The 11685-nt window shown below is 44.0% G+C and overlaps 1 protein-coding gene across 2 annotated transcripts; it reads right to left on the minus strand.

Moving 5' to 3' along the window:
* Nucleotides 1–381: 381 nt before the first annotated feature.
* On the minus strand, nucleotides 382–11196 carry LIPT1 (lipoyltransferase 1). Of its 2 annotated transcripts, none has more exons than XR_010835350.1 (2): nucleotides 11095–11196; nucleotides 382–1087 (listed from the first exon to the last, which is right to left on the minus strand). XR_010835350.1 is itself a non-coding variant. In XM_059079764.2 (2 exons), the coding sequence occupies exon 2, from the start codon at nucleotides 6114–6116 to the stop codon at nucleotides 4995–4997; it is 1122 nt and encodes a 373-aa protein (XP_058935747.1). In that variant the 5' UTR covers nucleotide 6117; nucleotides 11095–11196; the 3' UTR covers nucleotides 4893–4994. The 2 variants fall into 2 exon arrangements, 1 of the variants encoding a protein (XP_058935747.1); XM_059079764.2 differs by lacking the exon at nucleotides 382–1087 and adding an exon at nucleotides 4893–6117.
* Between the last annotated feature and the right edge of the window lie 489 nt (nucleotides 11197–11685).

Below are 11685 nucleotides of genomic sequence, written 5' to 3' on the forward strand. Positions count from 1 at the left end.
AGCGGGCTTCTCTTGTTGCGGAGCATGGGCTCTAGGCGCATGGGCTTCAATAGTTGTGGCTTGCGGGCTCTAGAGCGCAGGCTCAGTAGTTGTGGCGCATGGGCTTAGGTGCTCCACAGCATGTGGAATCTTCCCGGACCAGGGCTGGAACCCATGTCCCCTGCGTTGGCAGGCGGATTCATAACCACTGCACCACCAGGGAAGTCCCTGGCCACTCCCTTCTTGAATTTCAACTTCCATGTAACACACTTCGCTTCTCCTCCACCCTACCTTTTAAATATTGGAGTTCTCCTAAACTAGGTACTAGGTAGTAACCTTTTTTTTTAGTAGGAACTTGTATGGGGAGGTCTGCCCCTATAAGAATTACACTTGTGGAAAAAAAAATTAATAAATAAATAAAAAAGAATTACACTTATGGCCTGATAATTAGATGTTAATGTGGCTGCCGCTTTAGGAACTTGACCTAGTTGTGTGTACCTTCCATGTTGGCTGCGGGAGGAAGCACTATCAGGTGTGAGGAGATGGACGGGGCAGGATCTGCCAGAGCAGGACTCCCACCTCCTCCCCTTTTTCAAAGATGTGTGTTCTGTTCCAGGTGTAGTACCTGGATGGCTCTGGTTTGCAGCAGGACATCAGCATCCCAGCGGAGAATGAGTCATTCCTCCTCATACAAGGATGCAAAGTAACTCACCCATCTTGGTGGGACGTCCCTTTGCAAATCCCATTGCAAACTCCCTTCCCAGGTGTGATGGGGCTTGGTGTTCTCAGCAGCATAGCACGTAGATCCACAGTGAGAGGGAAATGGCTGTCTCCTGCAATGTCCGTACCTTACTGTGGGTATCGTGTGTCTAAGAAAGGGTCTCCCATCTGGCCTGTGGGGCAGCAGGCCCTACTAGTTGATCACTCAAATGTCTTAAAGCCTGGGATAGTACTTTAGTCCATCTGGCCAAGGTGGTTTTACCTGTTAGTAATTCAGTCTGCTGCTTTAATGTTTCATTCTTCCTTTCTACCGACTCTGCTGGTTGTAGCTTGTAGGAGAGACAGAACCTCCATCAGTGTCATGTTCCTTCACCCAGTCTTATGTTGACTGAAAGAAAAAAGGCACAACATAAGAGTTGTTCGTTTCAGTTTTATTTGGAAAACTTAGTGAGGACTATATAGCCTGGGAAACGGCCTCTTGGTAGCCCAGAGGGGACTGCTCCCCAAGACACAGGGGAAAAGCCAGTATATATGTGACTTTGGCCAGGGAAACCGTGCAGTCAATTATACATCTCAGTAAAGGGTTAGTGCTGGTCGTGAGGAACAGATATATTAGTTAATGACGTTAGTGCTTTTTCTGTGTATGTGAAGATGCAAGAATCTGGGTTCTCTAAAAATCTTCCTGAAATATACCTAACTATCTAAGGGGCCCATTTTTCCAAAGCATATATGTTCTCATCCTGTTTTTCGTCCTGAATTCCTTTCAGGGTGCACCGTCAGTCAGCAACTGCAGTGGCTAATGACTTGATCCTTGTAGAGCTGCATGGTGGGCAACGTTGCTTTACACTTGCATATCATGACCTTTAAAATGTGACTGCCCAGTCACTGTCTATTGGACAAGGGTATCCATAAATGGTACTCAGCTTCTCTAATGCCCTTATGGTGGCAGCCTGCTTTGCATGGCAACAGGGGAAAGCTTGAGTTAAGCCAGACCTGGTGGGCTCCTGGTACAGGAACAGTGGGCAGAACGTACATTCCAAGGACAGGGGAGGAGGTTAGGAGCCTCTGATTGCCTGGGTCCAGTCTGAAGGACAACTGGCGGTCACATCCTCTTGATGGCCTCCTCCAAAAGGTGGGCTCCACCTCCCACCAAGATTTGTAAGTTGGAGGATTCCCCAAACATAGGGGGCTCGGATGCTAAACACTTTAAACTTTAGATGAATTACAAAAGTCCACAATTATCCATTTTCATGATCTACGATACTATTTATATGCTGTCAACTCCTATTAAGCCAAGACTTCTCCTTGGAACTCTCATCTCACATATTCAGCTGCCCATTTGGCATTTCACCTGGCATCTCAGAAACACACAAGCATTTCAAACATTAACAGGCCCCAACTGAACTTTGGATACACTCCCCCCCACTGCTCCCGTGTACCCCCATCCATCCAGTTGCTTAAGTAAGAAATCTAGGAGTCATTCTTGATTCCTCCCTCCCCTTCATCCTCATATGCAGACATAACAGAAAGTTCTGCAGAATCTACCTGCAAAACATGCCTTTAATCCATGTGTTCCAGGAATGCTCGTCAGATTTCCCTTTTGGAACCTGAAGCCCTTAACAGCCTTCACCTGATGTCGTCCTCGCTCTCGAGAAACAAAGGGTATCAGAAAATCATGGCTGCTTTATTGCACCAAGCACATCATGTCAGGATTTTTATACCTTTCTTAGAAAATAATTTTCAGTTGTTGTGACAAATGTAATGCTTAAAAACAGGCCCGTGAACAATCCCTTCAAAACTGTGTTTACTTGGTATTTAATATTGCAAAGAACAATGGGGCCTGCCCATTAAACCTGCCTCAAATGAAGAACAGCTAGCCTGGCACCTGGGTTTGTCCCAGGAGCAACTTGAAAAATCCCCTTCCTTTACTGTCCTCCCATTTTGACATAACCAGCTGCAGCAAAACCCTGTGTCCACTCCTGCTTCCCACAACCCCACAAGAAAAAGGATGGGATCTGGATCCACTGAGATGCATGAAAGGAGAAGATCCCCTAAGAGGACTGAAATTAATGTGATACCCAAACACTGTGTTACGCTGTTTCAGGTGAAGATGTCTGAAGGTCTCTGAGTCCTGAAACCCGTTATGGGTTGAAATTGTGCAAACTGCAGCCCCCCACCCCCACTGCCCCCAAGAAATTCACACGTTGAAATCCCAGCCCCTGGTACCTTAGAATGTAACCATATTTGGAAATAAGATCTTCAAAGAAGTGAGTTAAAATGATGTCTTTAGGGTGGCCCTAATCCAATATGACTGGTGTCCTTATAAGAAGTGGACATCTGGACACAGATACGCACACAGAGGAAAGACTATGTGAGGACACAGCAAGAAGCTGCCACCTGTAAGCCAAGGAGACGGGCCTCAGAAGAAATCAAACCTGGGCATTCCCTGTCGGTCCAGTGGTTAGGACTTGGCGCTTTCACTGTTGCGGCCCGGGTTCAATTCCTGGTCAGGGAGCTAGGATCCCACAAGCTGCCAGGTGTGGCCAAATTAAAAAATAATAGTTTTTTTAAAAATAAGAAGAAACCAAACCTGCTGTCACCTTGATCTTGGACTGAATAAATGACTGTTGTTGTTTTAAGCTACCAAGTTTTGGAGTGGTTTGTTAGGTAGCAATAGATAACCGGTAAATCCGGATTACTCTCCTCCCTGCTCCAATCCACTTCTCATTCCTCAGGGCTCAGCTTCAATGTCAGGTCCCTGATCGCTCGAGCTAGGGAGCCCGTTTTGTCTAACTGCCTGGACTTTTCTTTCATACTTTTCTCATTTTGTAAGCACTTACTGATTTCTTTCCCTAGTTTTAAAAAACTCAAGTCTTGACCTATTAATGGGTCATAAAGTCAATTTTTAAAAGAAATAAAATTGAATATAAAATATCAGATAAGTAGTAAAGGATATGCATCGTACTGTGAAACTTGTTAGGTATAGGCAACATATGTGTGTGCTGGTACACAATATAAAATACATTTTTTACTCCAGTTTTTAAAAGTTTGAAACCACTACTCTAAACTTTCAGTTCTTAAGCTCAGTGAGCATGTCGCTTTTACTCACCATGAACATCCAACAACTAGCAAAGGACCTGGCACAGAGGAGGCACTCAATAAACATGTAGGAACTACTGTAGAAGTAAGAGGAGTATGTGAGTGAACCGTAGAGACAGGAAATGGTTGGCAGTAGTGGTACCCTCTGAAGAAGTTTGGCAAATGAAGTGATGGAGATAAACAGAGTAAAGCCTTGAGCAGGAGTCTTCGGGAAAGGGGAGACATGAGCATGTCTATTCACTAAGGCTAAAGATCCAGTAAAAGTCGAGAGAGAGTTAGGCAAGATAAAGGAGATAAATAACTGACAGTACGATACAAAGCACAAACAGGCTAGAAAGGAAAAAGCCACAAGCCAATTCTCAAGCCAATTCTTTGAGATTGAATGGAATGAGAAAAGCTGAAGTAGAGAACATGGGGGCACTGAAGGAGCTCATTTCTGAAAGCCTCCACTCTCAAATTATAAATCAAGGTTTGCGACCAGATTAAGAGTAATGGAATTCTGAGCTTAGGAAGAGTGGGAACATTTACGAATAAGGCCTCTGAAGAATGAGGGGGAGACGACGGGTGAGTCGAATCTGGCACCAACAGAACAAAGAAATACAAGTTGAAAACTATAGGTTATGTGAATTTTCTTCTAGCATTGCCTGCCATCTGGGTATAGGAGTAGAAATCAATTGTTGGAAAAAAAAAAGTGTGGCTATCATAGGTCAAGAGAAACAAATGAGAATGCTGGTAAGAAATGGAGTTAAAGCAAGAGACTGAGGAAAAGTTATTGGCTTAGAAAAGTGCAATAAGCTTGATTTAATGGGAGAGGATGGAAGGATAAGGAAACAACGAAATGGGAGAATTTTCGAGTTTAAGGTATCAGAGGTGGCAAGAAGCTGGGGTTATATTCCTCAGCGGTAAGAAAGAGAACTAACTCTGAGGTCAGAGTGTCCCATATGGTATACAACCCCAAGATGGTAACAGAGGAAGAAGGTGAAATACAAATGCAGCCAGGTATTAAAATCAATAAAGACAGAGAGTATCTTAGAGGTCAATGGAAAATACGGACTAGGATAGGTGATAGACAATTTCAAATAGGGAGAAGTTACTGAAGGAGACTAGATCTTTTTTATTTTAAGAGCCAAACAATGTACTGTGAACATTTTTAATTCTCTCATTGAAACTGTCAGTATTAAGAAATTTACTTGGAATCACATTATTCCCTTAATTTTTTCACAGAGCATATCCCATTTACTGTGTAGTTCATCATCTTCTGGACATGTTCTACGTAATATACTTGTAAGCATAGTCGTTTCAATTGGGCAAAATTTACTACCCCTAAAACCTGAATTGAACTTGTCACGTATTTCCAGCGGCAACCAATGGTCAGGTGCTTCAATATTACAGATTTCAATTCTTCCATTCTTTATGTCTATGAATACTTTAATTTCCAAGTGTGAGTGTCCATATAACACATTGAAGGAAGTGTTTACACTGAACTTTGGAGTTTTGCCATATATCCACTCCCAGGTCTGTAGTTCTTTGGCTATGCTGTTTATTCCAGGAAACAGTGCCTCATCTGTTGGGTTTATTAGGTGAATGTGATTGTCGATTTGATGAGCTGTAGCATACTCTGTGGCAACAGCATTTATCACTACTTCACAGGTCAGAGTGGGGTCTTTTTCCATAAGATTTTTTACTAAGGCAGGTGTGCTCGCAGTGGCATTGCTCCTGATCCCTTGGTAAGGGCTCTTCAGCAAAGAGGACAGGAAGGTCCCATCAGTGCTGCATAGCAGAGTGCAGTGGTGATAAGCAGCGGTCTGGCCAATCTTGGAAGCTGTTCCTGAGATTTTAAACTGTCCATCGAGGAGGAGGTCAAACCTTTTGGTAGCCCGCACATCCAGCTGCGGCTGGACAGCCTTCAGAGCTTTAACAACTAATTTTAGATTTTCCATCCTATCGTACGTTTTTTTGGTTGTAAAAAAAGTCAAGTTGATGTTACCCATATCATGGTAGACTGTTCCTCCTCCACTTCTCCTCCGCGCTAGTTTTACGCCACCTTCTCTCATCAGGCTCAGGTTACATTCCTGCCAAGGGTTCTGATGCCGACCCATTACAACAGAGGGAGAATTCCTCCAAAAGAAAAGAAGCGGCTTGGCTTCTAGACTCATATGGTTATGGATCCAGTCTTCTACAGCCAGGTTTTGGTAAACGTCATTGGAAACTGACTGTAAAATGAGCCCACTTTTAACTGTGTCTTTAAAACCAGCTGCTGGGACCTTGAGGTTACAAAGTAACTGGAAGCAATTCTTCATTGAAAATGGGATCAGCATGCTTTTAAAAATGGAAGACAAACAAATTAATGACTGAGAAGAAGAAAATTAAGTTCTAGTTTGTAGCTATCGGTTCTTGGTTACTTAATCCAAACTTATTTAAGTATCCAGCCTGGTTGCTCTTCTTGCCTTTTAGCCTCTTATCATTAGTCTTTCGCAAAAACTGTACAACGGAGCACTCAAAGGAAATAAATGAGGCAAACCTCAAATTGTTTTAGTTGAAATGGAATGAGGGCACAGATTTTTCAAATAATAAAGCTGAAAATACATTATGTAATATATCTCAAAGACAAATTAATTTGAATTCACAGGTAATACACATTATTTGAGAAAAATGAGAAAATACAGACAAGCAAAAAGAGCAAAATAAATGAAACCATAACATGACCACCCGGAGATAATCCCAATTAACACTTTAGCATGTACCCATTTTTTTATGTGCATGTTTAAAATACACACACCCACTTTTCCCCACAAAAAGTGGAAACATACTCTTATTTCTTTCATGTTAAACCTTTTTTTTTTTTTTTTTTTTTTTTTTTTTTTTTTTTTTTTTTTGCGGTACACGGGCCTCTCACTGTTGCGGCCTCTCCCGTAGCGGAGCACAGGCTCCGGACGCGCAGGCTCAGCGGCCATGGCTCACGGGCCCAGCCGCTCCGCGGCACGTGGGATCTTCCCGGACCGGGGCACGAACCCGTGTCCCCTGCATCGGCAGGCGGATTCTCAACCACTGCGCCACCAGGGAAGCCCGTTAAACCTATTTTTACATCAGTTTTAATGTCGTGTTACATTCCATTGTCAAGGTACACCACCATTTACTCAACCAATCTCTTAGTTTGTGAGTTTAGATTGTCTCTAGTTTTTCTGTGTTATCAACAATGTATTCATGAACATCTGTCTGGAAAGCTTTAATTATGCCCTTGTAGTACTTTAAAAATAATTCCTATTTAACTTTGAGATACATGTTTACTGGCAGCCTGTTTTATTTAGATCAATATTAAATTAGGATGGATCCCGTGAAGTCAGGGGAGAGGTGGTCAGCAAGGTTAAATAGAAAGGCTAGGAACAATATTATGTTTGACACTTTACACATTATTTGTGTTAGCGGTGCTGATGAAAAGGCTGAAACTACTAGCTGTAATAATGAAGTATTTTGACTAGTTACGGTTGTAAAGAAACCATTCTATTCCGATTTCGTTTCTTAGAATGGTCATAATTTTCCTTTAGGTTAAAGACCTGGGAAGGACTGGGTTATTAAAGCCCAGAAGTAGGCCACATTCTCCTGTAGTTACATCCTAGATGCACAATTCCTAGGGTAACAAGTCTTCATATTTTCATCACTCTCGATATATCTTGATGAATTATGCTACAGAAAAGCTGAACCAATTTACACTCTTTCTATCTAGAAAGGTCAGGAGAGGTGTAACAGAGGAAGGGATACTTGAACTGAGCCTCGAAATCTGATGGTTTTTACCATGTTGATGGGAGTAGCATGCTCCAGGCAAATGCAAAGACAGAGAGTCCAGTCCTCCAACAGGAAGGCATGTCTTGGGGACTCCCTCCTCAAAGGAGTTCCACTGCCAGTCTTACAGCTCCACTGAAATCTTTGGCTGTGCTGTCCTAGGAAGCCTCTGCAGCCAGATGCCGTTTCTTTGGTTAAACTCTTTGTTCTTGGTTCTGTTTGACCAAATTTGATACAGTCCCTCCTTCATTGAACAAATGTTCATGGAGTGCCTACTAGGCACAAGGTAGAATAAAGAGGGGGAGGAGACAAATTCATGTAATTCTAAAGCATTTGGCCTTTTTCTAAAAGCAGCTGGATCTAGTGAGGTGTTTTAAGTAGGAAAGTGTTAAGTCAGCCATTATACAAAACTGCTTCTGCTGGCAGTGTTGAGCATGGATTAAAAACAGATAGACTAGGGGCAGGGAGATGGCTTAACGGGCCCATGCAGTTGTCCCAGTTAGAGATAATGAGGGCCTGAACGAGGGTCGCAGACACTGAGAAGGGATGGACATGAGGACATTAAGGTCACAGACTGGTCCTTGCCTTCAAGGAACTATCTAGTGGGAGACACTAAAAAGCAAGGAAGGTGATAATTAAAATACGGTGTCGTAAGTGCTATGACAGGGTAAGTACATTAGAAGGTCTTTTAACCCTCTCATCATTGGAAGTGACACTGAAGTTTGAGACACAGAAGGGGTAAGGAAAAGTATTCCAACGAAGTACAATAGCTTGGAGGAAAAGAAGATCCATTCAAAGAATTCGAAGAATTTAATTCAATTGGCTGGTATTTAAGAGTGCAGGAATGGGGAGCTGCAAGAGATAAGGAGGCAGAAGTAGAGATCGGATTATGAAGAGACTTAAAATCCATGTTAGGGACTTCCCTGGTGGTCCAGTGGTTAGGACCCTGTGCTTTCACTGCAGGGGGCACGGGTTTGATCCCTGGTCCGGGAACTAAGATCCCACAAGCCTCGGGCCAAAATAAAAAAAACATCCATGCTAAATACTTGAACTTCACCCTGAGGGTGATGAGGAGGTGCTGAAGAGTTCTACAGATTTATACTTCAGAGACATGGCCTAGAGATTTAAGCAGGGAGAATCTTGGTACTTGGTAATTGGTTCAGTGAGGGTGAGAGAAGGAAGTCAAGGGTCCTTTATGGTATAATGATTACGAGCCAGCATTCAAATCCCAACTCTGTCTCTTCCCAGCTAAGGCAGATTAGTTTACTTTTCTATGCCGCAGATTCCTTATCTGTAATATGGGTAATGACAGGACTCATATCAGGATTAAATGAACTAATACATGTAAAGTGCTTATAAGAGTGCCTGGCACATAGAAAGTACACAGGATGTTAGCTCTTTTATTAATTATATGCATACACTGACTTCTGGCCTGGGAAATGGGTGGAAAGAGGTGACATTTCTAGGACAGATTTCATAGGAAGAGGAGATATATGGTGAAGATAACTGGTCCGTTTTGACTGCACTGAACTTAAGAGTTTTTGGCTACCAGCAGCCAATGGCACAGAGCTGAATAGATGGTAACTAAGGGCTCCAGAATTGATCCAATTAATGTATTAATAGTGCTCAAAATATCTGTATTCATCCAGGCATTGTGGATACGGTGTGAAACACAGCAAAGATATTAATTCAAGAGATCTTGCATCTACTACACAACAGGCATTGTTCTTGGCACTTGGGAGTCATCAGTGAACCAAATCAAGGAAGGTGATGAGGACCATATGAAAAAGGAAAGGGAACATAGGAAACGTGTATGTGAGAGGAACCGGGCTGCCATTTAATTTAATCTATTACTTATTCATTCATTCATTTATTTTGGCCACGAGGCATGCGGGATCTTTGTTCCCCTACAAGGGATTGAACCCATGCCCCCTGCGGTGGAAGCACCAAGCCTTAACCACTGAACCGCCAGGGAAGTCCCCAGGCTGTAATTTCATATAGGGTTGTCAGGCTAGGCTTCATCAAAAAAGTGACCAAAAAAGCAGAGAGTAAGTCAGAAAGAGAACAACAAATATTGTATACTAACATGTATATGTGGAATCTAGAAAAATGGTACAGATGACCTTATCTGCAAAGCAGAAATAGCAACAGAGATGTAGAGAACAAACGTATGGACACCAAGGGGGAAAGGAGGGGTGGGATAGATTGGAACTGACATATATACACTACCACGTATAAAACAGGTAACTAATGAGAACCAACTGTATAGCACAGGGAACTCTACTCAATGCTCTTTGGTGACCTAAATGGGAAGGAAATCCAAAAAAGAGGGGATATATGTATACGTATAGCTGATTCACTTTTCTGTTCAGCATAGACTAACACAACATTGTAAAGCGACTATACTCCAATTAAAGAGAAAAGCAGACTGAAAGTCGAAGGAGTTAGGCTGAGCGCCTGCTATGTGCCAGAAATTGTTCTAGGCACCTGAACACATAAACAAAAAGGACCCTGTGAGGATGTAACATTTACACTGAGCCTCGTAGGACAAGAAAGAATCACACAAAGAGTGAGAAAAAGTGGGAACACAGGGATGTCTGAGAAAACCTGAATGCCAATTTATTAATTTACAAAGAGAACTATAGGCTATCAACCGGATATTCAGATCGGCCTGTCCAACTACTCTCTCATCATAAGTTTGCTTGGTGAATACTGAATCCAGACAAAAGGATGGAGTTATACGACTTCAATGTCTGGTGGAATGAGCCTTGAGGAAAGCGCCTCTCAGCTCCTCGGCTCTGCAGAGACCCCACTGTTAACGCCAGGACACCCTGTCTCTCCCAGAGGAGGCCTGGATTCATGCGGTCAGGCGCACCTCTCTTTTACTCCATGCTTCAAAAACAGATCATACCTCCAGCTGCATGATGTACAGTCTTTTTTTAGTTGTCAGGATACTACTGTCAAGTCCTGAAGGCCTGATAAAATTGTCTCTTTAACTTAGTATATCTCTACTCTTACCTTTTAATTATTAATTTTTATCGTTTTTCAATCAGAGGACAATCATATTTCCATGTTCGGGGGGGGGGGACACTTAGCTACCACCACTTTGAATTTACCAAACCTTCTTCTCCATCATCGAACAGAAAGCAAAAAATAACAGGATCCCACCTACCCTCCTAGGCAGGCCCAGCTCCTTCAAATAATCCTCCCCAAGTTTTATCTTGCCACCTCTCAGTACATAACTTATCCAGTCTCAGGACGGCCATGTGCCTGTCTGAATTCGCCTTTTTGGTTCTCGGTGGGCGCGCACAGGGCTGGCACCCAAAATGTCTATAATTTTTTGACTCTCCTGTGTTGCGGATAATCCGTGCCTAACCGTTAGGTCTTCCCAATCTCTGACTGGACACTTCGGGGCCTGCAGCGCCAGCCGTACGCACCGCCCCAGGGTCTCAGGTCCCCACTAGCTGCCTGTCCTCGGGGCCCACGCCGCCTTGCCCCACCTCCGGTTTCACGCACCTGAGACTTCCGGTCGCGGCCAAGCACCGCGCGGGCCCGTGGAGGAAGGACGCGTGCGACCCAGAGGCCGGTCCGGCTACGCATCCGGCCGCTCCGCCCACCGTCCCGGCCCGCGGGGGGCGGAGCACCGGAAGCGCTGCGTGGGGGCGGGTTCGGGGGGGGGGGGCGGAGGGTTCTTCCGACCGGCCGAGCCGACGCCGAACCAGAGGCGAGGCAGGGACCCCGCCCACGTTCGAATAATAGTATCAATAATATCGAAAGTCCTAGAGCCCCAGGGCAGATGGAGGTTCCCCACGTGACAGCCCAGAGCGTTAGCAGGGAACAGGGAGGAGCTGGGTTGAGTCTGGAGGGGAGCGCGCCTGGTACCCAGAGCAGTCGGGTCGGATGTTCTTTACTGAACATCCAGGCATTGCGCGGGGCTTTGCACGTCTCATAGTCCAAAGGGCAGGCAACTCCACTTGGAAGGGGACGAAACTAAAATCGGTTTTAAAAGATAAATGGCATTTAAAGGAATAAACGCTGGTATTCCCAATACAGAGATGGTAACAGGTAGGAAGGAGTGGGTCGGAGAACAAACACACTGAGGGCAAT

The sequence above is a fragment of the Kogia breviceps genome, chromosome 11 (genome assembly GCF_026419965.1).
Source record: "Kogia breviceps isolate mKogBre1 chromosome 11, mKogBre1 haplotype 1, whole genome shotgun sequence".
Lineage (NCBI taxonomy): Eukaryota > Metazoa > Chordata > Mammalia > Artiodactyla > Physeteridae > Kogia > Kogia breviceps.